This window comes from Ostrea edulis, chromosome 3 (genome assembly GCF_947568905.1).
Source record: "Ostrea edulis chromosome 3, xbOstEdul1.1, whole genome shotgun sequence".
Classification (NCBI taxonomy): Eukaryota; Metazoa; Mollusca; class Bivalvia; order Ostreida; family Ostreidae; genus Ostrea; species Ostrea edulis.
The window spans coordinates 6,157,443-6,184,923 of NC_079166.1; the positions used below are offsets into that span (position 1 = coordinate 6,157,443).

The following is a 27,481-nucleotide window of genomic DNA, read 5'->3' on the forward strand; positions in this document are numbered from 1 at the left end:
TTACATGTCAAGTGTACTTTAGGTAAAATGTGTCATTTAAAAGTTAAACTTTGTGATTGTACAAAATAAAAGTGCTTTAAATTACAAAATTAATGTTTCACTGGTTTGTCTGTTTACATAAAAAGACTCGAGTCTTTGTTTACATAACACAGATTTAAGGCTAAATTATTGCTCCTACCCTTGTATTCAGACGGTCCAAATTTTGGTTGTCAACATTAAATGAGTTATATTTTGAATTTTTAACATAAAAATGAAAAAATATTTCTTTCGAAAATCGTGAACCAATCCCTTCAAGACAAGACCTTGAAAATTACGTGAAATTTTAGAAATTGACATTACTCCTGACATGTCCTTTTAAACTCTCAAATTTGATATCATGAATTTGTTTCGTATCTCAAGTGCAAAAAGGTCATTATTTCCATTACTAGTATTATCTCACTCACGCATAGCTCTTATCCTTAGACGAATTTGACTCCACATTTTTGGCACACTGTTTTTCCCTATAATAGCTCTAAAACTTCATTGTTATTTCGGATTTCAAACATTTCGTTTGAGCATCACTGAAAATACATTATTTGTCGAAATGCGCATCTGGTGCATCAAAATTGGTACCGTATAAGTTTTACATTAAACTGTTTTTAATTTGTAGTGTTATAGGACATGTTGAGTATGTATCTATTTTATGATTGATTTCTGTTGCTTATGTTGTGTTGACACCAACAGACAAATCAAGTTTAATTCAATAATTTCAAGTGCAAACAGGTCATGTTTAGAACACTGTAGTTCAATACCAAACGTTGCGACCCCAGTTTTTCTTTTTAAGTTCCTAATTCTTCTTCAATGTAGAAATTATGAAGTTCACTTCCCCCCAAAAATGACATTACTCCAAATCTGAGGTGCGAACCTTTTTAAAGTGATAACACTTTAAATCGAACGTTCAAATTTGACATCACAATGTGTTTTCGCACAAGGGAATGGGGTGCTTGATTTGATTGCACCGTTGTGCACGGTGTAGGCGGTTTTCACCTAATAACTAAGTACAGTTTGGTTTTGTGTATCATATTCAATGTGGACATTCAAACTCTAAGGAGATCATAATATGATAGTTAATTATTTGATTTCAAAAAAGTACGAAATGAATACTTACTAGAATTTATGATTATTTTCTTTACCAGTGTATTGTAATGCTGAATTATAAATACATGTACCTATATACATCTGAAAATACCTCGTCATACCCCAATATAATAATTGTTGCTTTTTGGTACCGAACTTCTATTTTAATGATTCTACAATATTTCTATCGTTTTCGTTTATTCTTTAAAATACATTTCACTGAAATCTTAGATACTTCAGAGGTAACAAAATACGGAGAGAGAAATCTGCATGTGCATGATGTGAATGACCTACAAAAATGAGTATGCACCTTTGTACTTAATCAAGGAAAGGAGTATACTTTGTGGTTGGTGTAGATAAATAAATCACGCCCAATGCACAGTTCTGAAGTACTGGAATCCATACTTGTTACCATGTATTACAATTCTTTTTAATAATGGAATATAAGGAACAGTGATCGATCTATTAACTGCTATTCATGCAAGGTGAAGATAACGAACAGTGATCAATCTCATAACTCCTATAAGCAATACAAACTAGATAGTGTGGCAAACACGGACCCCTGGACACACCAGAGGTGAGAGTAGGTGTCTAGCAGGAGTATATATCCCTTCCCGATCGGGCACACACCGCCGCCAGCCCAAGAGCTTTATCAGCTAAACGGAGTTATCCGTGTGTAAAGAATGGCATAAAAATTTGAATGAAATGCGCCAGAATACATCAAACAGAATGATAGGCTGCAATGGGAAATTGAATTTATGGTGATATTCATCAAAATATGATTAAACGGTTCAAATCTTTTCATTATCTGATTTTAAATGAACAAGAAAGATATAGTATAGCGAATATTCACCTTCAAGCGCCTTTTGAGCGAATATAACATTTGATTTTTGCAACACCTGACAAAAATATATTGGGAATTTGCAACTTGATATGATTTATGAAGAGACGTGAATATCTGAATCGTCTAGTGCTTTCATGAAGTACTGGATTGATTGATATAGTATCTTTCATTGCTTCAAAAAAAATCCCTCATATTAAGACTTCACCAGCTGTAGGTGAAGTACCATGCATTTAGACCTATGATTAGAGCTCAGGACCGTAGCAGTGAGGGTTCTTTATCGTGCACATACCTGTTGTGACAACGGATTTCCGTTATTAAGGCCATATTCGGAACAAAACCTCATGATTCACACTTCTCATCGGTCAGGTTTTTTTTAAATAGATGCAAGCTCTGACAAACAAGTTGATGGTAATGGGGTTTTAACAGTCACGTTTAAAGACAGCATTTCGCAACTTCTATGGTCGTTATAACGATCTAGTTTGCCAATACAATCTATCATTGGGTCAAATGCTGTTTGAAGTGTTGCATACCGATTCTTAGATCGTTCTTGGTACACTAATTTTGACTACCGATAACTCTGTTTACATGATCAAGATATAGGTCCATGACCATAAGGTAATTTACACGCTTTTGTCACTGTTAATATTTGAATGAAATAACGACACTTCCACACGATTGATTATTTTGTTTCGTCATATATTGAAACATTGCATTTCTAATTTCTTTGACTAGGTATTGCAGTCTTCCGGTAAAGTAGGATCACGAAATATAGTTTGAGTTGTTTTAACAAAAGAAACATCGAATCCGATATAAACATGATTGACCAGACTCTAATGACAAGTTTTGATTGATGATGCAAAAATATTAAACATACAGGCGTAGGTACTACAGTCTCACATAATAACTAACCCGTCATCAAACGGTATCATCTCTAGAATATGGTTCTATGTTGCCGCCTCACACGCTTTAAATTAGTATTTTTTCATTCAAATCTGAAAGGCATTTGGCAGCAGGATAAACAAATGTTTCCCTAAACACGCTAATGTTGCAATACATTGCGTACTTTGGAATTAATTATCAAACCATTTACTCATTATTTACTCATTATTTCCTCATTTCCGTCTAGAAAGATGAAAAGAGACGCCGACTTGTTTAGCAATTGGTGGAGGATTCCTTGGAAAGATATCACCTGGTGCTCGTTTTGCCAAAGTAAATTTTCCGCTTTGTGTGCTTCCGAAGCAAAGGTTTGTTTTAATCAAATCATATACATCACTGGTTACGATTCATTTTTAATTCATTTCAAAACACCAAAAGACTAATTCTCCCCTAAGAAAACTCTCTCTTTCTCTCTCTCTCTCTCTCTCTCTCTCTCTCTCTCTCTCTCTCTCTTATTTTATCGACTGCTATCTGTCGTGTAATCTAACGCTTCAGTTTGTGAAATTTATCTTGCTACAAAAGTTTGAAAATAGCGAAATTCTGACCGAATAGCATAAGTTGTGAATATGTAGTACAACTCGTGAATTAGTTAATATTTTTAAAGTTCTAAATCTAAAGCATCACACTTTTTAGTTGAAATCCATGTCGGATGACATTAGTCTAACCGGCAGACCAATGGACTACAGAGTAGCTTCGTACAAGGTAAGTTTCATTTTCTACATCATTTCACCACGACCTACGAATTATGTTGACATACCAGGATTTGAAGTTGAATTGTACATGTATATTGTATAAGTGATATTACCCGTTTCAACTTGAAATCCGCCAGAGAGAAAAAATCAGGAAGAGTAATCGAGGAATAGTTAGAATTCAATAATTCTATTTTAATGTACCAGGATCAGAAACGCAATTGTCCAAGATATATATGTACTGTATAAAATATAAATGAATTTACAGAAGCGGGCAATACTTTTTCGAAAGGTGGTTTACTATAACACGGTGATATATTGGTTTTAATGTTTGTGTTAAAGTTTACCATGTGATTAACTGTTTCTCAAAAGCGAGTTTAAGTGAACACCGTGTTAACTTTAACCCACCTTCGGTACCTGTGTTAAGTCTTTATAGGATTAACATTCTTCTTGGAAGAATTTATCGATGTGTAGGCTATGGATATTTCTTCCAAAAGAATGCTTGATTCTCATAATTCCAATTCATTCACTGTATTAAACATTTAACAAAAATTAATATTTGCCCCGCACTACGGCATTTGTTTTCAGGTGTATATGAATACATCATGTTTTCAGATTTATTGATGTGTAAACTCTCGTTCAGCTTTATCTTTGCCCAATCAAAACAGTTTTAATATATAACATTGGAATTACAACACAGTAGTGAAAATGGCCTCTGACGTCATTCTTTATCCGAACCCACAATTGTGTAATTTCAAGTTCATAGACAATTTAGAGACGTGGACTGATGCTGAACTATGATGATGCATTTTTTCCCTTTTTGATTCATAAAATATCTTGAAAGTGACACATGAAATAACTATTATAATAACCAGGACAATTGGATGATATAATTGCACCTTTTCTGACAACGGCAATATCTTGCAAGCATTGACAGAAACCTTTAGCAAAATCGTTTAGAAATGTGTATCCAATATCTAATGAAAAGGTGAAGATAACAAATGTGATTCATCGCATAACTCCTATAAGGAATGCTATGTTTAGAGTATGGCAAATACGGACTTGTAAACACGCCAGAGTTGGAATCAGGTGCGTAGGAGGCGTAAGCATCTCCTGTTCTCCGGTCACATCCGCCTTGAGACCTAATTTTACACCCTGCATCTCTTACAAATATACTTCTGCTATTGCATCCAAACTTTCTAATGTTATAAACAAATTTTGCAGTGCCTAGTTATAGACCATCTTATGCTTAATCCACCGACGTATTCTTGTTCTTCGTCTTCTTTGAACTATAGTCCACCTGGACATGTCATTACTTCTGATGTTGATATAGTTGAAAATGAGGACCTAAAATAACTTAATGTAAAGGTTTTAGATACAGAGAACCTCGGTCGTTCAATTGGCGACAGAACTTCATCTTTATTATGGATTATGTCGAAGATTATACTGGACGATGGGCTAAATATAAAAAAAAAACTTCATTCATTATCAGAATTGATTAAAAGTGTAAGAGAGATATCAAAATCTCGTGTTAGACACATCAAAACAAAATTACGTACCATTTATCCTTCTGTGTGTAGTAAATCAAAAGTGAAAAAAGAATTAAATAGGATAATAAGGAATATATTTTCGTTCCAGCTGGTAAAGCTTGTAACAACATTGGCTTAGTTTGTAAGGCTCATTACAACTGTATTGTAAACGTAAACTGGGCATTAATTCCACTTTTGGTAGTCGTACTTATACTGCAACTGCCCTTTTAAAAGGTGAAATTCTTCAAAACCATGCTTCAGTTTTAGACGCATTTGATATGAAAGGTGAAGATAACGAACACTGATCAATCGCATAACTCCTATAAGCAATGCAAAATAGAGAGTTGGACAGCCACGGACCCCTGCATATACCAGAAGTGAAATTAGGTGTCTAGGAGGAGTAAGCATCCCCTGTCGACCTGTCAAACCCGCCGTGAGCCCTATATTTTGTTCAGGTAAACGGAGTTATCCGTAGTCAAAATTAGTGTTCCAATATTCCAGTCAATGGACGAACATGACGTAATGTACTTATACTGGATTCTTAAACTTCATAAAAAATCTTACAAACACTGCTTGATCCAATAGGTTTTCTATCAAGCCTCTGTTTTTGCTGCTCACGAAAAATATTAACAGCCGCGAAGGAAAAACTTCAACTACGCCATTGCATATTCCAGAAGTTATGTAAATCAAATGAAGATTTTAAACAAAACCCTAAAGAATTTTTAGTAAACATGAAATCGCAAAAGCGTTTCTCAAATCAACAACATCAAAACGTATGACTTTTCAACACTTCACCCGACCATTCATCACGATAAATTAAATACTATAGTTTTTGACATTATAGACAGTTGCTTCTTCAACAAAAATGGAAACCGGAGACATTCATATCCTAGTCATCAGTCATATAAAAATACTTTGTCAAACACCACTTTGTTTCCACGCACAAGTACTCTGAAGTTGAAATTGAAAATGTGCTAAAGTTCCCCAATTACAATATCTTCGTAGTCCTTGGTGATCAGGTCTTCCAACAATCTATTGGAATTCTCATGGGCACGAATTGCGTTCCTTTATTAGCTGGCCTGTTTTTATATTCTTATGAAGCATAATTTATTTTTTAAAAATTAAACGTGAGAAGAAAGAAAAAATTCCTGCTGTGGCTTTTAATGCAAGATTTAAATTTATCGACGACGTTCCATTTATCAACACTAATAATGTTCATTCATATGTCGATTCGCTGTATCCCTATGAACTCGAAATAAAAGACAAAACAGAGCCGTCCATGTCTGATTCATAATTGAATATTTTATTGAAAATAGATATTAACAAAAACTAACAACTAAACTTTGTGATAAATGGGATGTTTTTATCTTCTCCATCGTCAACCTCTCATGTTCATGTAGCATCATTCCATTATCACCTGCATATGGTGTTTAGATCTCTCAAGTGATTCAATACGCAATACCTTGTTCAGCTGATGCTCTGTTTTCAGTTCGAGGAAGGCTACTGACGAACAAACTGATGGTGCAGGGGTTTCAACAATCTCGTCTAAAGTCAGCATTTCGCAAATTATATGCTCGTGATAACAATCTAGATTGCCAATACAACCTATCATTGTGTCAAATGCTGTCTGACCTCTTTCATACATATTATTTGGCTGTTCCTGGCACAATAAATTTGACTACGGATAACTCCGTTTACCTGATCAAGATATAGGGCTCACGGCAGGTGTGACAGGTCGTGAGGGAATGCTTACTCCTCCTAGGCACCTGATCCCACCTCTGGTATATTCAGGGGTCTGTGTTTGCCCAACCCCCTATTTTTTATTGCTTATAGGAGTTATGAGATTGAGCACTGTTCGTTATCTCTATCTCTCATTTATGGGATCTATGCATACTGTAATATAAGGTACCCCAACATACAATTGTCTGTATCTAAAACATATGAATATTCATTGCAGGGATCAAAAGTTAATCTTTTCGAATTCAAGAAAAAGTCATTTTTAACCAGTCGAATTCTATTCCTGGAATTATTACAGGTAAAGCTACAAATAGTGATGACATACTACATGCTAATTTAAAGAGATTTATCGTGTTCCAAACGAGATTACAATGAATGTACATTCTTCGTTAGAATATAACATCTTGATAACTATATATCTACCTTTCTCGTTACAGTTAGAATATAACATCTTGATAACTATATGTCTACCTTTCTCGTTACAGTTAGAATATAACATCTTGATAACTATATATCTACCTTTCTCGTTACAGGTAGAATATAACATCTTGATAACTATATATCTACCTTTCTCGTTTCAGTTAAGAGACGTAAATTGTACCAATTTGACTAAATTCATTGGTCTCACAGAGAACGACTCTGATCAGTTGTTTTCCCTTACTGAATTCTGCTCACGCGGTGATTTAAGGGTATGTTAACATTTTCATAAACTCTGCATTGACTTTATCTGTGATCTACTTTGATTTCTGTAAGATCATCTTAATTGATAAAATTGAGAAGAGAACCCCAGTACAGAAGGTAATGTTATAAATATCTTCTGATAATGTTTGAAGCATGCTAGCAAAATGTAACTTGAAAGGATCATGTATTTTTCAGTGGTTTCCTCTTTATTTGTTATTTAGTGTCATTATCCATCATCGCTCATTATATTATAATGATCGCAAGCTCGTCTTTCTTTTATGTCTTACAAACACTAAATATTTTCTCTACAATAATGAATTAAAGATACCTCAACAATGAAACTCTTAATATCCTTAGTAATTATGCTTCGAAGAAATCTATTAAGCTTTCAATTTGCATTTTGATCTTAATATTACGTTGGGTATTTATAAAAAAAAAAGGGGGAGATACTTAATTCAAGCATGATCGGCACTAAAGCTCTAGATAATGTACAATTTTTGATACATGGAAATTAATTACCAGGTCAATTTACCTTTTAAATCAAAACAGAAAGCAATCAAAGTAAATCAATTTATGTCTACATTATATTTCACTGCAAAATTTTTAACTTTTGAATAAATGTATCGGAGGAAAACTTTACGCATCTATTTGGTATTACCTTGATATACGGTGAAAAGCATTGTAATTATAGAGTTGGAAACTTTAAAAGAACATAATGGTTCTTTTCCTAAATACTGTATGATTAAGATGAAATTTAAAAACATTATAATTTGTATATACGCCCAGGGGTCCGTGTTTTTTCCCGATTGTTAGGCCGTTCGTAACACACTTATTTTGACTACGAATAACTCCGTTCACCTGATCAAGATATAGGGCTCACGGTGGGTGTGAACGGTGGACAGGGGATGATTTCTCCTCCAGGGCACCTGATCCCACCTCTGGTATACCCAGAGGTCCGTGATTGCCCAACTCTCTCTATTTTATATCCTTTATAGGCGTTATGAAATTGATCACTGTTCGTTATCTTCACCATTCATTGGTAATTTTGAATTTAGGAACCTTGACATTTAGTTTTTGTTGTATCCGCCAGTGTATTTTGTAAATCATTAGCAAATTCAGGCATCATATCACTTTCATTTCTGTGAAAAGTAATCTCAAGACATTATGGGATGAAGGCTTTGAAATATGTTCTAAAGACCTTTTGATAAATGTATTTTCATCATTACAACAAAGTTCAAATGTGAGGATATCAAAATATTTTAGTTTATATTCGGAATCGGGATCAGCATTAAAAGATAGGTGCTCTCGCTTCTAGTACTGCAGTGTTTTCATATTCAGCTTCATGAAATCCTTAATCATGTGTATTTCGTATATTGGCACGTCAACTTTAGATTTGTACCTTCTAATCATTATATTCTTTTACAGGATATTCTAACAAAGAATTCATTGGACTTGAACAAGGAATTTCGAATATCCTTAATCAGTGACATAATTCAGGTAAAAATCATACGAATATTTTTTTCCTGCATTTGACATGTCTTATTACATATTTGAATTTGTAAGTATTTGTAAAAAGAGTGTTGACTAACTATACTGCATGAAAGCACTACTGTGATACTATGGAGCATACTATTTTCAAAGATTTTTTTTCATGTAGCTTTCTTAATGTTACAGTGACCTCAATATGAAACACATCAATAAGCCTTCATCATTAGATATGTTGTTTAAGAAACACGGCAAATTGATAATTCCACTTTTTTTCACAAACTTCATCTGGACTTCAGATGATCCATCGTCAACTTCTCATATTTACCCAGTAATATTCCATTGTCACCTGTATGAACACTGATCAATTTCATAACTCATAGCCAATACAAAATAAAGAGTTGGGCAAACATGGAGCCCTGCACACTTCAGAGGTGGGATCAGGTGCCTAGGAGGAGTAAGCATCCCCTGTCGACCGGTCACACCCGCTGTGACCCCTATATATTGATCAGGTAAATGGAGTTAACCGTAGTCAGAAACGGTGTGCCAAGAACGGTCTAGCAATCGGTATAAAATACGTCAGGCAGCATTTTACCCAGTGATAGGTTATATTGGCAAACTAGATCGTTATAACAACCATATAATTTGCGAAATACGGATTTTAAACGAGACTGTTGAAACCCCTGGACCATCAACTTGTTTGTCAGTAGATTGCCTAGATACATTGGTTGCAAGGGTCTCATTTAGAGTCAATATTTTGCAAATTATATGGTCAATATAATGATATAGTATACCAATACAACCTATCATTGGGTAGAATATCCTCTGAGACCATTCTTTGCAAACTGATGTTGACTACGGATTACTCAATTGACCTGATCTAGATGTAGGGTTCATGGCAGATATGACCGATAGGGGACACTTAATCACACTTCTGTTGTGTCCAGAGATCCATATCTGTCCTCCTCTTAATTTGGTGGTTTTTGTAGAAGTTGTGAGATTCATCACTGTCCATTGCCTTCACCTTTTCATGTGATTTAATGTGTTCTCGTGTTACCGATCTGGTATAGATTGAAAAAAAACAACCAGATACCACAAATACAAACGTACATTGTACGATCCCGAAAGCCCAGGAGAATTTAATGGTATTTCAAAGGAATCATTTCTAAAAGTTTTAGTTCAAAGGTTCAAGTAATTACAATGTCATCTCTTTAAATGATTGTTACATCCTTGATTTATTACAGTCAAGGGGTGCTTACTCACACCTTGGTATATCCAGGGGTCCGTTTTTGCCCAACTCGCTAATTTGTATTGCTTATATGAGATCAGAGATTGATCACTGTTCGTTATCTTCACCTTTCATTCAACATTTTAAAGGATAGTTTTGCGAAGAAAATGAAACAATGAACTCGTATATTAGTATATTTCTCCAGTGGTATAATGTTTTACTACTTCCTTACTTGTAGGCAATGGAATATATCCACTCTTCTAACATCTGGTATCACGGAAACCTAACCAGCAGATCCTGTGTCATTGACAGCAGATTCGTCCTGAAAGTTACCGATTTTGGAATACAATCCTTACGAGATTTTGAAATTGATGAACGCAATGAAAGTAAAACATGTAATAGTGAATCGATTAGATAGTTAAATAGGCATTTTAGTGTTATATAATAAACATTTTCAAGGATGTTTCTCATTATTTTAATTTTCGTAACGTACATTCACGGATCACTGCGTGCACAACGGTGATTTTAATAGTTGTCAAATCATTTGAATGGTTTCCGATTCGAATAGGTGCAGATGATGAAATTGATTCGAATATTTGAACAGTTAATTGATTTGCTAAGAAAAATGTAGGTTGCTTTGTCTTTTATGTCAAAACAAAATCAAAAAGTGGTATCAATACAAGATGAATTCACAAAATTCCGAGAAAATTGAAATCACAAAACGTTTCCCAATATCAACATCATCAAATTGTATCACTTTACACGACCATCCCCCACAATGAATATAAGGGCAACGCTTTTGACATCATAGGTAATTTTTACTGAGTGTCTGCGGACAGATTGCTATGCTAGTTCGTCAATACAACCTATCATTGGGCTTAATGTTATCTGGCGTGTTTCATACCGATTGTTTGGCATACTGATTTTGACTACGGATAACTCCGTTTACCTGATTAGGATATAGGGCTCACGGCGGATATGACCGGTCGACAGGAGATGCTTACTCCCCATAGGCACATGATCCCACCTCTAGTGTGTCTAGGGGTCCGTGTTTGCCTAACTATCTATTTTGTATTGCTGATAGGAGTTATGAGATTGATCACTGTTCGTTATCTTCACTTTTCATGTACATTTTTCATGTAAAGGATCTGGGCTGATTTTTATGATGCTTCAACAGTCTCGTTTAAAGTCAGCATTTCGCAGAGTCTGTGGTCGTTATAATGATCTTGTTTGTCAATACAACCTATCATTGGGTCAAATGCTGCCTGGCGTGTTTCATACCGATAGTTAAATCGTTCTTGGTTCACTGATTTCAACTACGGATTACTCCATTTACTTGATCAAGGGATAAGGCTCACGGCAGGTGTGATCAGTCGATGGGGGATGTTCACCCATCCTAGTCACCTGATCCCACATTTGATATATCCAGGGGTCCGTGTTTGCCCAACTCGTAAAACGTAATTACTGTATAGTATCTCGGGGCTGATTCTTATTAACGTTTTTTCTTTAGAGTGTCTCTGGGTTGCTCCTGAGCTTCTTCGAAAATCGGTAACGAAGACAGACATCACCGAGATGCAGTGCGCTGACGTTTACAGTTTTGCTATAATACTGTATGAAGTTCTCTCTCGGAAGGAACCATTTGAAGATGATCGATATTTTTTGACATTAGATGGTATTTATTTTAGGTCTTCCATCTTTTGCTAAGGTAATACAAAACGATTAATAGGAATCTTAAATTAAAATCATAAATATTGTCGTAGCATTATCTAGCGTTCGCATATAAGTTCTTCATGCGGAATTATAAAGAAAACAAAATAGTTGTCATGTAGTAGTTATTCTGTGAAGGCAACGATCAAACAGCTCATGATACCTGTTAACAGTGATTAATCAAAGTTTCCTATCATCACCTGTGTACACGTTGTATGTTGAACAGAGATTGTAACGAAACTGAAACATGTGAACCAAACACCATTCCGCCCACGTATAGACTTGGTAGAGATCAACAGAGATATAGAAAGACTGATGAAGATGTGCTGGGACGAAGACCCCAAATCAAGACCAACTTTCCATGTCATACGAAAGGAATCAAGAAAACTACGATGGTAATTGTGAAATTTTAAGCCCAATCAAATTTGTTTAATCCAACTTACTTTCGGAAATTAATTTCTTTTCTGGTTAGACAACACTGTGGAATCATTTGAATCCGTGTCGCCACTTTGTCAAGTTATTGTAGTTCTGTTGGGATATAAATCATCCACTTGATATGGTTTATGTACATTGAAACAGTATATACTTCGACATTCGCAGGATAGGACTATCCACAAAATCCATACAAATTGAAACTAAATGCTTGCGTGATGAATTGTTGTGTAAATAAGTTTGAAATAAACTCCATTGGAAATTAATTTCAGGTTTGATATTCATAGCAACGTGGAGTACACAAATTTATGGTTTAAACAGAACTAATTGTAAATTAAAATCTCCTACGGAGAGATTGTGAGCTAAATTGCTATACCGTTTCGTTCATCCTCTTCATTTTTTGTCTCTAAAGGGATAGATCCGGTGACAAATTACTTGACACACTGCTATCCCGTATGGAAGAATATGCTGATAACCTAGAGGGGCTGGTTGAAGAAAGGACACAGAACCTGATTGAAGAGAAGAGGAGATCAGAAGAACTACTCCATGAAGTTCTGCCGAGGTATAACGTTGTAAACATGGTATTAGTATATCCCTTCTTGTACGTATTAGATCACCCAAAGAAACAACTGAGTTGGGGTTTTTTTTTCGGATCGAAGTGTATACATGTCGTCCGACAGACTGTTCGCTTATTAACTTTAATCGTTTCCTTCATTTTTTAAAGAATCAATTTCAACCAAACTTGATATAAAGCATCATAGGTAAACAGGTGTACTTAAGTAGACGAAAACATTGTCGCTGGAGTGAAGGGATATACTGTTCATATGCCGCTTTTCAGTATGATAATATCGGTAATTAAACATATGTTTTCAAGAACCACCAGACAAGAGGAAAACCCCAAAATCGCATGAAAGTTTCCCCATATAGTGAAAAGTGGTATGCTGTAATTTGCATTTTACTTCTTTCTTATTGTTAGCCATAGTCAGATGGACGTATGTGGATGAGGGAAGCATTTCAATAGTGGTGTATATGATGATGTACATGTACAAATTCAGAAAAGTCGCATTCGAAATGTGAAAAAGGTCCATTTAAGGGATACAATGGAGGGATACAGGTTACACAGCGATGTAACATCTGATCTTTCTCAACACACATATCTTATCGTTTCATTGTCGCAAATTTCACTCTAATCCTGAATGAATGAATTCAAACTATGCAAATTGCATTGTACTAAAGTTTTCATCAATGCTTTCGGGTAAATTTAGAACGGGGTGGAAGCATTTTATATTCGTCTTTTCAAAAACCACACGAGGTGGAAGTTTCCAAAGATACAATTTTTTAAGTCAAAGCATAACCGGGACGGTGCCATTATGATGGTCTGCAAACGTGTTGTGGATACCACAGCATTTACGGTATTAATATATTGGACATATACTTGCTACAGAATATAACAATTTTTCATTAATCTGTAGGATCTTTGCATAGGTCAAATCATGAGGTCTTTATTTTGCATTTCTTACAAGAGCCATTAGATAGGTCAATGTTCGTTATCTAATTTAAACATTATTTTATTCACTAATACAATGTAAGTGAATGGGATTAAGTTGTAAGAACAGCCTACTCAGCCCTCTCTCTGTTCGTTATCTTCACCTTTCATCTTTATCTTTTATATCGATTTTTTTTATTTGTTCAGAAGTGTCGTCGACAAATTAAAGAGTGGTAGAGTGGTGGAACCGGAAGCTTACACGTGTGTTACGATTTATTTCAGTGATATTGTTGGGTTTACGGAGATTTCATCAGAGAGTACCCCAATGCAGGTATTTTCTTTTTGATAAACTGGTTTCAACTATCGTATTTGTCTGTTGGAATTCCTATGGCCACCAATCGTGCTCTTTTATTACACGTTTTGTTTTATATTCTAACGAGACAGTATTTATCCGAAGGATTCTACATGATAAGATAACAAGAGGCCCATGGGCCTAGAATCGCTCTTCTGATACATTGTAGAACAGGCAAAAATTCTCACTAACCAAGATTCATCAATTAACATAGTTTGATGATGTTAAGTCAAATAGTACCTGAAAATTTAAATGTAACTGTCTAAAAGTAGGTCACGGTGACCTCTTTTGATCGACACACTTAAGACTCAAGATGCATCAACTGACAAGTCAAATAGTATTCAAATATAGCCGTCAAATTCCAAAAGAAGCCACAGAGACCTACTTTTTGTTCTACACACTCCATATTCAAGATGCATCAACTGACAAAGTTTGATAATTTAAGTCAAATAGTATCTGAAATATTCAGATATAAACGTCAAATTCCAAAAGTAGGTCACAGTGACCTACTTCTTGGTCGACACACTCTGAAGACTCAAGACCCATTAACTGACAAAGTTTGATGATTGTAAGTCAAATAGTATCTGAAATATTCAAATAGAGCCGTCAAAATCCCAAAATAGGTCATGGTGACCTACTTTTTCGTCAACACACTCTGAAGACTCAACATACATCAACTGACAAAGTTTGAAAATTGTAAGTCAAATAGTATCTGAAATATTAAAATATAGCCGTCAAATTCCAAAAGTAGGTCACGGTGACTTATTTTTTGGTCAACAAACTATGAAGACTCAAGATGCATCAACTGACAAAGTTTGATGATCCTAGCTTTCATAATGTCCAAAATATGCATCTAAGATTGAAAATGTGAAATTTGAATGTCTGCAAAATTCAAAAAGTAGGTCACTATGATCTACTTTTTTTTATAAATATGTTTCGAGGCCTCTAGATGCATCAACTTACAAGGTTTGATGATTCTAAACCTCTCGGTATCTGAAATAACAACCTAAAATGTATTCATAAATGATTAGCCATAACATTCAGAAAGTACGTCATGGTGACATACTTTTCACATGACGCACTTAAAAGTCCCATGATCCATCAACTGACAACTTTTGATAATCATAGGCTCAAAAGTGTCCAAGATATGCATCAAAATCCATTATTAATAATAATTACCTGCGAAATTCAAAAAGTAGGTCACCATGACCTACTTTTGAGACAACATGATATTAGGTCCTAAGATGCCTCAGCTGACAAATTTTGTTGATCCTAGTCCTTATACTAAGCAAAATATCAAAGTTTTAACAAAACAAAATTTAAGGTCAACTTTGAAGTAACCTTGAGACCACACCCTTTGCCCCAAGATGATGCCTTGAACAATTTTTTATCTACAACCTATCCTCATCCTTATACACAAATTTGGTGATAATTTGCCCAGTGTTTCTTGAGAAGAAGATTTTTTAGCAACCACTACTTTTGTTTACATTTTCCTAATTATCTCCCCTTGTTAAAGGGTCACAACCCTAATTTTAGTACATATGAAAGCCCTTGATTTCCAAAATTCTAGTTCCCAGAATAATAAAAATCCAAAATGCATAGGAAATGTCTAACCAGAGCTTTCCTAATTAGAGTTTTTTATCATAAAAAAATCACTGTGCATTTATAATAAGAATAAATTTTCTAGTATACTTTTGAAAGACAACGATGCAATCTTTACGTTATCTTACTACTAAAAGAAAGTAAACATACTCTAGAACAATCTAGGTCATAGGTGTCAATTGAATGCAAGCAGTAAAGAACAAATAATTGATGAGGCCTCAAATTCTTTTTTGCAATTTGTTGTAGATAGTTGACCTGTTAAATGATCTGTACACGTGCTTCGACAAAATCATCGACAATTTCGATGTCTACAAGGTAATATTTGAAAACCTAAAGTGACGGATGTATGTTGATATCTTTTCTTTTTCAGGGGATACTTTCTTCTCTGAATCCACCTCTGAGAAAGCTAGGGTTCCGTGTTCTCCCAGCTCTGTATTCTGCATTACTTATAAGAGTTATGAAATTTACCACAGTTCGTTATCTTCGCCTATCATCAATATACACTGCTTATGAAATTAATTCATCAACCATTGTTGTAGGTTGAGACTATAGGCGATGCATACATGGTTGTTTCTGGGCTGCCTGTGAGGAATGGAGATCAGCACGTTGTAGAAATAGCAAAGATGTCATGGTCTATTCTACAGAAAGTGAATGTTTTCAAAATTAGACATAAGCCAAACACTCCTTTGTCTGCGCGGATCGGAATCCATTCTGGTGCATAGATAAGATCCGTATTTTCTAAAGGGCATATTCTAATTTAAGAATATATGTTTAAATTGTTTGCTATGATACATATACTCTGATTACGAGTCTCAAAACATTTAATTGATCTACTTTCTGAGAATTTAATGACTTTGATCATACTTGCTTGGACATGTATTCACACTCTGTTTTTCGGGGCATGTGTACGTCAATGATATAACAAAAACAGTTGAAGTACATGTAGATGTCCTGTGTCACGATTTGCATTTATTTCACAAATCGCAGGCTTGTCCTTGAAATATATTTCTGTTTCGTGGTATAAACATGTATATAGAATATGAAGATCTGAACACTGTTGATAAAACGCCCCTGGAAAAATTATGAACCACAAAAATCAAACTTAATATTGAGAGTACAAAAACATTGATTGAGCTCAAATATTAATGTTTCTGTTTTCTAAGGACAATTCACTGAGGGAAATACAAATCAATATTAATGATCAGTAAGATAAATAAAATGCTTCCATATACTATCCGATCAACAACGGATATAAATGAACACTGAACGGACTGTGGACGTATGGTGAGCGATCCATGGACGCTTTGTTAACGATGAGTGGAGAGCGAATGGAGATCGAACGGAGCGCAAATGTTGAACTCACTGTGAATGTTCGACGAGGGAATGCAATGATAGGATAGAAAGTGTCAGGGACTGTAGGAGTAGTACAATGCCCATCTACAGTCGGTTGGTATGTTATGTGGCGTGTCTCGTGGCGAGAGAAACGTTTCAGCACTGAGTCTCGACAATGTTGAAGAATGTTTTATTCAATATGATTTTTTCAGGACCAGTTTGTGCTGGAGTGGTTGGTTGTAAAATGCCACGTTACTGCCTGTTTGGTGACACAGTGAATACAGCGTCACGCATGGAGTCCAACGGACAAGGTAAGTATATGCCTTCCATGTTGTAACGTAAGGATGTATAACATCTCTAATAGAATTTAGTTGAAATGACAGATATTATGGAATAGCGTGTCTCTAAAGTAACCCCGAAATAAATAGATCAAGCCATCATCAATGACATGTGTAGATTGTGTACTCAGATCCTAAAGAAACCTCAAAAGGAGGTTTGTCTCTAAGCCAAAATAGTATGATACTCAATACAAACTTGAAATCTTTCAATGCCATAACGTTAAAATACAGAAATACCATCGTTATAATTCCTGACACATTGTGTTATCCATCCTTAATATGGAAGTTCATTTTCAAAGCAATGAGAATCCACTGCAGTGAAAGTACACGCAATCTACTTGATGGACATCATAAATGTGTACTGGAAGATAGAGGGAATATACAGATCAAGGTAAAAAAGAAAGGTTCACTGAAATATCAACTTTTTTAAACGTAGGTCAAATGCCAAGGGCAAAAGGTTTAGTACCAACAGAAGGATCTCATCACAAGGCATACGCATGTGAAATATCAAAGCTCTAACACTCACTGTTCAAAAGATACTAGCAAGGTTAACGTGTTTGAAAAGTAGATCCCACGTTTTTAAAGAGAGGGTGTCAGTTTGAAAAACTACAAATACATTCTTAAAATTATCCACGGTATTACACATTGTTACTAGTGATAAACTATACAAGTTTGCTAAGTTTCATTGAAATATATTAAACATTTCCGGTTCTATACGTGGCCGAGTGGTTAGAGCATCGCGCTCAAAATCACACGGTCTCTCACCTCTGTCGGCGCTGGTTCGAATCCCGCTCGCGCCAGTATGTAAGAAAGTTTCCCAGTTTACTTTCAGAAGGTCGGTGGTCTCTTTCCAGTTACATTGTATCTGGGTTCTCTCTTCGACCAATAAAAACTGGGCGTCACCAGATAAATGAAAAAATGTTGAGTGTGGCGGAAAACATCTATCAATCCGGTTCTATTGATCTTTGAATTTCCCTATGGGAGTTTCAATGTTAAATATGTAAAATGCCTGCCACGTTCTGTCATAAACTTCTCAAAGAAATCTTGCGAGATTTTACCTGAAATATGTCAACAGCATTCCCCACAGAGGAAAATGTTTTGAAATGATTCCCAAACGGGGTTAGAAATCTGTAGGGACCAGAGTAAGAAACAGTCTTTTATCAGTAATATGTTCATTTGGCATCTGATTTTCAAACTGTTTCGTAATCTGAATTAAACAATAAAAGGGCAATCAGAAAACATAGGTCCGTGGGTCACTATAACTATGTTGATCCCTTAAGGGATGTTTTGGAACTTAAAATTTGCTACTTTAAGAAAAACTTCGTAGGAGTTATCTCTCTTGCTTTTTAAAAACCACGTTACGTCCCGTCAATACTAGGGATAAAATAAACATGTGTGCCAAGTTTCATTGAAATATAATTAGTACTTCCGGTTCTAGGAATCTTTGAAAAATCCTATGGGAGTTCCAATGCTAAATAAGTAAAAACGCCTGCTCTCGAAAAGTTCTCAAGCAAACCTTGTGAGATTACACCTATGATGTGTCAACAGCATTCCCCACTGAGGAAAATGTTTTGAAAGGATTCCTAAAAGGGATTAGGGGTATGTAGGGGCCAGAGTCTTTTAACAGTAATCTTGCTATTTGGCATCCGATTTCCAAACTGTTTCGTGATTTGAATTTACTAGCAAACGTTCAATCTAAAAATATGTGTCCTTGGGTCACTATTTTGACCCTTTAAAGGATTTGTAGAGCTCAAAATTGACTACCTTAAGAAAAAAGTTCTTCAGAGTTATCTTTCTTGATATTTTAAAAAACATGATTTTTTTTTCAATACTAGGCATGATTTAAACATATGTGTCAAGTTTCATTGAAGTATATTTCCCTATTGGTATTTCAATGTTAAATTAAAAAAAAACCGCCTTCCATGTTTTCTCAAAATGTTCGCAAGCAATCCTTATGAGATTTCTCCTCAAGTATGTTAGCAGTATGCCCCACAGAGTAAAAGGTTTTCGAATGAATACTATGAGGGAATAGGGATCTGTAGAGGCCTCAGGTAAAGAAAAAAACAGTCTTTTAACCTTAACTATATTAATCAGTATCTGATTCCCAAACTGGTTTTTGATTTAAATTGAGCATCATAACATCAATTTAAAAACGTGTCCGTGGGTTACTATTTCGAACCTTTTAAAGGACTTGTTGGGGCTTAAAAATTGCGACTTTCAAATAAAAGTTCTTAAGAGTTATCTTTCTTGGTATTTTCGAAAACTATGTTATATCCATTTAAGACATGTTAAATTCTATTAATCATCGAGGTTCTTCATCGTTCTTTACATTTTGTGTCAAAATCACGATAGTGATTTAAAAATTTATTTTAGAAAAAGTTCTAAAACTTCCCTACTGGTCATTAAAAATGGATGAAATGTTTCAGTTAGATTTGTTTTCTCTGTATAAACAAAAAGTCATAGGTGACCTACTTCCGTTTCCGGTTCTTTCCTAGATATAGGGCGCCAAAGATTAAGGGGATGAAATTTACAAAAATTTGAAACAAATAGCAACATTTATTTCAGACATATTGAAATGTTGATAATGATAAATACAATCGATCTTCCGAGTTTCAATGGAATATATTGAGTATATCCGGTTTTATAAATCCTTGAATTTGTCTATGGAGGTATTCGTGTTAAATTGACATTACTTGTGTCACGAGTTATATCTCTCGCACCATGCATAAAACTTTTTATTTCATCTTCAGGTAGCTATTTTCCCTTATAGAGCTTCAGATTATTTCAGCATTTTATCGGTTCTTTTGTACACTGTATTTGGACTTTTTAAGATGTGTAAATCCATGTTAAGTTCTAGATTTTTATTGTCGAAAAGCCCTGAATTTTTGTTTTTGACAACAATTCTAGTTATTATTATCATTGGATTTCTGACTGTTAATAAGGACCGTGTTTTATTCTGACATAGAGTTGTACTTCATTCCCTCATTTAAATTTCAGGGGAAAGGCGTCATGAGGACGTATTGGCTTCGCTGTCAAATTGAGGACGATGCCACGAATGTTTAAATTTTGTCAATACCACTTCGTATCAGCATCCGTATTCAGAATGAATAATGATTTTGCAGGATTGATTAATTCATGCCTTTTCGCCCTATTGGAAAGGTGACTAAATCGGCAAACAGATTTGGTATAGGCAAAGAGCGTCAACACTGAACAGTGAATCTAATTCGAATTTGTTTTGATATTGTATTGTATTTCATCGCAATGTACCTTTTATCATGGAAGTGACGATATCAGGTGGAAGTGACGATATCAGAAGTCAATCATACACGTACAGGGACTATATAAAAACACATAGAAATAACGAAGATACAGGTGTATGAAAGGAGGTAGTTGGTTGGGAGTACATATTTAGCGTCCCTCTCGAGAATTTTCATTCCTATGGAAATGTCACCATTGCCAGTGAAGCGCTTACGGTCTTTGAGCAAGAAGAGATCATTCTCGTGCCACACGGGGCCTAAGTTTTTTGCGATCTTATCCGGAAACGACGTACAGCATACACCACTAGTATATTGAGAAAAATAAATTAAAAGCAGGTAACAGTAGTGTTTCGGTTTAGGTTGAAAATTGAGGATTGGGGCAGGAAAGACTGGAGTCTACATGAACTACAGTTACAGTGTAACTCTCCACACCAATTTAAAAATGATCTTAAAATGTGCTCTATAATAAGAACTTTTTGACATCATCCAGCAAATAGTTTCAAAGCTTTGCTACCTCATATCTGAAGGATTTAAGGCGAGCCTAGTTCATTGTTCTTTATCGTAGATCTAAAATTGTATGAATGTTTTTAAATCTTGTAGCAGTTGAAGGACTAGATAATTTTGTGAATACATTCAAATGTTTTCAGAGCTTTTGTTCGCATTGTCCGAGTTTTAATTATAGTAATTTTGATTGATTTTATAAAGTACCAGTACTTTTGTGATCATCAATAAATCCCAAAGTTCTTATTTTTTTTATTTGCGGGTATTTTTCCCAGTGCAGAAGTGCCATGTGAATAGACATTAACTGAAATGGGACAAAATGGATGACTTATTGTTAATTTCTCTAATTTGTTTAACGGTTTGCTCAGCTGTTGCAGAACACTCAGTGACTTTGCTGCCTTTTTGTAAATATTTGTGATACATTTGTTGGAAGGAAGCTTAAAGCCAATCGTGATGCCAAATAATTTCACATCATCATCATTCTATTCCATTTAATTCAAAAATTTGTTTTTGTATTTTCGATAGAGATAGCTTGAAACTTTTATGGGGCTGTCTGCATTTTGTAGGTGAGCAATTTAATCAGAGATTTACTGTCACCTTGAAATGCTGGTCTAATGATTTTCCTATTTTTGAAGAAGCATTATAATCGACATAATTGTGAACATTGTATTTGTTTACAAACAGAAAAGGTCGTTTATGAAGATGTTAAAGATTAAGGGTATCATATAACTTTAATAGATGATGGTCACTTTTAATAATTTTCTAGTTGACATGACACTGGTTAATGGTGAATATAGCGAACAGTGATCAATCTCATGACCCGTCATCTGGTATATCCAGGGGTCTGTGTTTGCCCAATTAACTATTTTGTATTGCTTATAGGGGTTATGAGATTGATCAATGTTCGCTATCCTCACATTTCATAAGCAATACAAAATATAAAGTTCGGAAAAGATGAACCCTGGATATACCAGAGGTGGGATAAGTTACCTAAGAGGAGTAAGCATCTCCTGTAGACCTGTCACACCTGCTATTGGCCCTATCTCTCTATCAGATAAACGGAGTCAAAATCAGTGTTCCGAAGTCGGTATGAAACACGTCAGACAGCATTGGACCCACTGATAGGTTGCAATGGGTTGGATGAAGCATCATCGTTGATATTGTAACGAAAAGATGAAGATAAAGAATATTGACCAATCTAATAGTTCCTATAATGATAATAATAATAATGATTGGTTTTAAAAATAGCTTTTTCCAACGTATGCTGCTCAAAGCGCTTTACAATGCATTATTACCCCGGCAGATCTTATATCAATCTAGAACTTTCTCAGCCTCCTAGGAAGCATACAATGCAAGCCTGCCGTTACCAGCGCTAGAACACTAACTTTATATCAATATCTTTCACTGTCTATAGCCAGGTACCCCTTTTTACACTTGGGTGGAGTGAGGACATTCATGTAAAGTACCTTTCCCAAGGACAAAACGTCAGCCCTGCCACAGCCAGGACTAGAACCCACGACCTTTTGGTCGAGAGTCTGACGGCCTAACCACTAGGCCGGCGACGCCATAAAGAATACAAAAATAGCAAGGAAAACGCGAAGCCCTGTGCACAGCGCAGGAGTAAGCACCTACCGCGAACCTTCTGGCTTCATCAGATCAAGGGATTAACCCGTAGTTAAATTTAGTGGGATCAGGTATCTAGGCGTAAGCCTCCTCTGTCGACCCTCCACACCCGCCCTGAGCCCTATACTTTGATTAGATAAGCGAAGTAGTCCATAATCAAAATAATCAAAGGCAGAGTTTTTGTGAAGTTTAGCAATTCAGTTTAGGTACGGTGTCTCATTCATTCGTCCCATTGTCTGGGGGTATCAAATGTGTTAAAAACTGAGCCATATTTTGAAGAATTCCATCATTTGAAAATAGCAGTTGGAGTATAAGTACTTAATGTGAAATCAATGCCAATTTTGTTTAAAATAAAGTTGTAATAGGAGTTATGACATTAATCGCTGTTCTTTATATTCACCTTTTCTTGTAATAGTGTGCCTTACGAACAAAGACAATGTTATTATAAGTTAAGTCAGCCAGCACAGAAACATATTCCTTTTGTAACCTAATACTTTCATCACTTCCGATTTACTTCAGGGAAAGAGAAATGATACACACTTTTGTTTCCCTTTGTATGATACGCGATTGTGATATTCATCTGACACTTGTTATCCATTATCACGGGATGAGAAGTTCTTGTTTTTCATGATTATTCAATCGTCTAACACATTCTCCGACATAATTCATAATAGTGATAAAATTCTGTCACCAATTGATAGACCGATGTTTTCTGAATTGATGACATTTTAAAATAGGTGAATTGAGGTCCTCATTTTCAACAATATCATTATCACCAGTACTGGCATATCCAACTGGACTATAGTTGTCTATTATGTATAAGACGGTCTATATCTAGACACTGTAATGTTTCTTTGTGCTTAAAAAGTTTCGATGCAATAGTAGACGTATATGTTTAGGAAATACTGATGTTGACTTTAACTTCAAATATCCAGCAATCCAAGTCTGATGTTGATTATGGTGATGACATACAGAAAGATGTTGATTATGGTGATGACATACAGAATCTCAACTACACAAATTGAACAGGAACGTCTGTTCCCACAACAACGTTCCGTTCAAACCGTTCAGCGTTCCGTTCAAAGTCCAAAGCGTTCCGTTCGTTATCTAAAACAGATCGTTTCCACAAAGCGCTCCTTCCCTCAAATAATTCGTTCCCGCATGGCCATTCGAAACTCCACGCGTCAATCATCATTTTAGGTCAACATGGCGTTGGTCGATAGGTTAACATGGCGTTGGTCGATAGGTCAACATGGCGTTGGTCGAAGTCAAAGAAGAAAACTATCCCTCTTGATTCGACTCAGTATTTTAGTGCTGTTCAAGACTTATCAGGGCGGATAGTTCTACAGTTCAAACCCGGTGAAGTTTGCAGACAAATTATTAATTCAACACGACACAACAGAGCATATCTTTTTTATTTTTGGGTGAAAGGCAAATTCACTTTCATTAAGATTGTAAAGGAATATCAACTTGATGACGACGAACGTGTGTGAAAATGGATATTTAATTTCCAACCAAAAATTTTAAGTAAATAAATGAATAGCGATGTTACTGTTCATGAAATCAAAAGATTGGTACTGTAGGGATTTGTATTAATTTATTTTTCATTTTGTCGATAGGGGATTTCGAAACAAACTGTCAAATTATAAGATCTAATTTCCATACACACAACTCATAGACTGATATGAATTAGACACGTTTTTGGTGAACGTTTTGGAGGATTAAAATGAATTAATTACTTGTTAGTATTTTGAGGAAACAAACATGTTCATGTTACGGCTTTCAACCATTTCGTTTAGAACAAGTATTCTGAGAGCATTACAGGACAATACTTAGTCCCCTACCGGTTGCAAAAATTACTGTACCACAACAATATTCAAAGTTCATTATGTAGGTTATGATAAAAGGAAAATGTGGGGAACCAGGGTAGGAATGGTTGGAAATCAACTACTATTCGAGTAGACCAGGAAAAAAGACAAATTTATAATTAGGTTTAGATCTTTAACCAAGTCAATAAACTGTAAAATATAGGTAATCGTGGATATGTTAGCTACATTGTTGTATTACTATGCTAAATGTTTTAATGTGTGTGATACTCTCTTATCTACATAAATCAGAAACTTGCATATAAAGTAATAATTCATGCTATTTGTCTAAGTCCAAGGGCCATAACTTAATGAAATATCAACGGAACGATACGAACCCTGTTGTTGATGATATATATTCATAAAATGCGTTATATGTTATGTAATCGCTCTTCATTTATCATCAATACGAATAATTTATAGAAATTAAAAAAATTAAGTTTTTCTAAAGGTAAAATAAGCTCTTGATTCATGAAAGTGCTACAAAAGTCCTTAACATTCGTGTGGCAGGGATGGAGACCGGACCAGACTAATGAAAGCCGCATTGCCGTGAGTTTAGCTATTTGAATAATTATTATTCAAAGGCACTGGGATGATATATTATTCAAAATATTTAGCTAAAATATTTGTGGGGATATTAGTTCACATCTAGACGTTATTGTGCAAGTATGGAAATTAACCGGGATTTGAATTGACCGTTAAAATTTTTTTAATAATAAATTTATGAGACAACAATTCAAGAATACAACGATATAAGGCCTCAACCGTGCGCAGCTTTTTGTGCGCCGTAACTCGAAGGTTTTTATAAGGGGTGGATCTGTAGCTCTCTGTTATGTCAAAATATTTTTTCAGAGAGCTACAGTTCTGCTAGAATGAAAGGTGACGATAACGAACAGTGATCAATCTCATAACTCCTACAAGCAATACAAAATAGATACTTGGGCAAACACGGACCCCTGGACACACCAGAGGTGGGAGCAGGTGCCTAGGAGGAGTAAGCATCCCCTGTCGACCGATTGACATATGCATGGGTTTCAACAGTCTCGTTTAGAATCAGAATTCGCAAATTCTAAGGTAGTTATAACGATCTAGTTTGCCAATACAACCTATCATTGGGTTAAATGCTGTCTGACGTGTTTCATACCGATTGTTAGGCCGTTCGTGGCACACTAATTTTGACTACGGGTAACCCCGTCTCCCTGATCAAGATATAGGGCACACGGCGGTCGTGGCCGGTCCACAGGGGATGCATCCTCCTCCTAGGCACCTGATCCCACCTCTGCGTTTGCCAAACCCTCTATTTTGTATTGCTTATAGGAGTGATGAGGTTGACCATTGTTAGTTATCTTCATCTTTCATGAATGAGAGTGAATATTTTAAGGTAATTCCCCAGACCAAGTCAAATAACGTTAGAAACGTTATTCACGAGTCACGAACGTTATCACACATTCAACGAACCCGATGGCATTTTGGTGAATTTTGTAGACCGTATTAGAATGGATTGTTTGAAAGCAAACAATAAAAATTTAGAATTAAAAAACAACAACATACGAATCGCAATAATACAAACAAGCCGGTTTTATACAAGACAACGCTCGGGAGAGAAAATGCTTATAATTATACACATCGCGAAGTCATAAACTCTCCATACACTTTATGAGGCAATGGGTCCAGGGCGAAGCCCTCGTGGGGGTCCAGGGGGCGAAGCCCTCGGAAGCTTCTGAATTTTACAGATTTTATGGGGCTTGAAATATTTCTCCTATTTAGTATCTGTACTATTTTCTATCATTTTTTAAAGGTGAAATGAATAAAATGACCCAATTTTTAAGGATTTTTTTTTTGTTGAAAAAATTATGTTCTCCCAATAAAGTAGTCAAGAAATCAAAAGATTTTGTAATTTATTTCTCCGAGAGTGGAAGAAATTATTGCTTCTTTTATCGTTTAGTACATTTTCCGAAACAATATACCGCGATCTACCTTAAATTTGAAAATTTTAGGGGGGGGGGGGTTGTGTCAATTCAAATTTTTGAAAGGGTTTGGTAGGGACTATATTTTGTGACGGAAGGATTAATTAATTAAAAATTTTCAAATATGCGTGATATTACAGTTTCTTTTTCATCCAATATATCTTCTATCTTTATACCCCTATGCATGTAATAAAGTTTTATAATTTATGATACAAGTAGTTGAAACTTGGCATTAGTTTATTAAATGGTTGATATATTTTCCAAACAGAACGCCGATACTTTAAAAAAAAAAACGTTTTAATTAATTCATTCGATATTCTGTATTTTTCGCCAATAATTCAAAAAGTTGATCTTTAATCCCCACTTTCTTGTTCCATTTTCAATTTTAAGACAATACCTTGAAAATGATGTTAAATTTTAGAAATGTAAGACCACTTATGCGCCTTTTTCACAGGTAACCGTTTGCAGTGAAAAAAAAAAACCTTTTAATCGGTACTTCGGAATTTTCGAAACATCGGCATTAATACCCTAAACACACACACACACACACACACACTCACACACACACACACACACACACACACACACACACACACACACACACATTATAACAATAACAACGATAATTGATATAAAAAAAAATGCTTCACAAATGATTTGACAATCTACAAAACGAAATCACTTCTATCAAGCAATTAAAAATCGCCCATGGTATAGAAATTCTGATAGTTCAAATTATCCATATTTCATTAATATTTTATAAACATTTCATTC

The 27,481-nt window shown here is 35.2% G+C and overlaps 1 protein-coding gene across 1 annotated transcript in view; it reads left to right on the plus strand.

Annotated features, from left to right (window-relative positions):
* Positions 1 to 20,557, plus strand: part of LOC125676757 (atrial natriuretic peptide receptor 1-like) — a 33,646-nt gene extending 13,089 nt beyond the window's left edge. Inside the window, exons 6-19 of the mRNA XM_056158996.1 lie at positions 3,530 to 3,598; positions 7,072 to 7,149; positions 7,433 to 7,540; positions 8,958 to 9,029; positions 10,484 to 10,631; positions 11,756 to 11,917; positions 12,179 to 12,347; positions 12,797 to 12,946; positions 14,078 to 14,201; positions 16,071 to 16,139; positions 16,364 to 16,538; positions 17,369 to 17,467; positions 17,794 to 17,885; positions 20,492 to 20,557. Of these exons, the coding sequence (XP_056014971.1) occupies positions 3,530 to 3,598; positions 7,072 to 7,149; positions 7,433 to 7,540; positions 8,958 to 9,029; positions 10,484 to 10,631; positions 11,756 to 11,917; positions 12,179 to 12,347; positions 12,797 to 12,946; positions 14,078 to 14,201; positions 16,071 to 16,139; positions 16,364 to 16,538; positions 17,369 to 17,467; positions 17,794 to 17,885; positions 20,492 to 20,557 (1,581 nt within the window). The remainder of the gene's footprint in view (positions 1 to 3,529; positions 3,599 to 7,071; positions 7,150 to 7,432; positions 7,541 to 8,957; positions 9,030 to 10,483; positions 10,632 to 11,755; positions 11,918 to 12,178; positions 12,348 to 12,796; positions 12,947 to 14,077; positions 14,202 to 16,070; positions 16,140 to 16,363; positions 16,539 to 17,368; positions 17,468 to 17,793; positions 17,886 to 20,491) is intronic.
* The last annotated feature ends 6,924 nt before the right edge of the window (positions 20,558 to 27,481 follow it).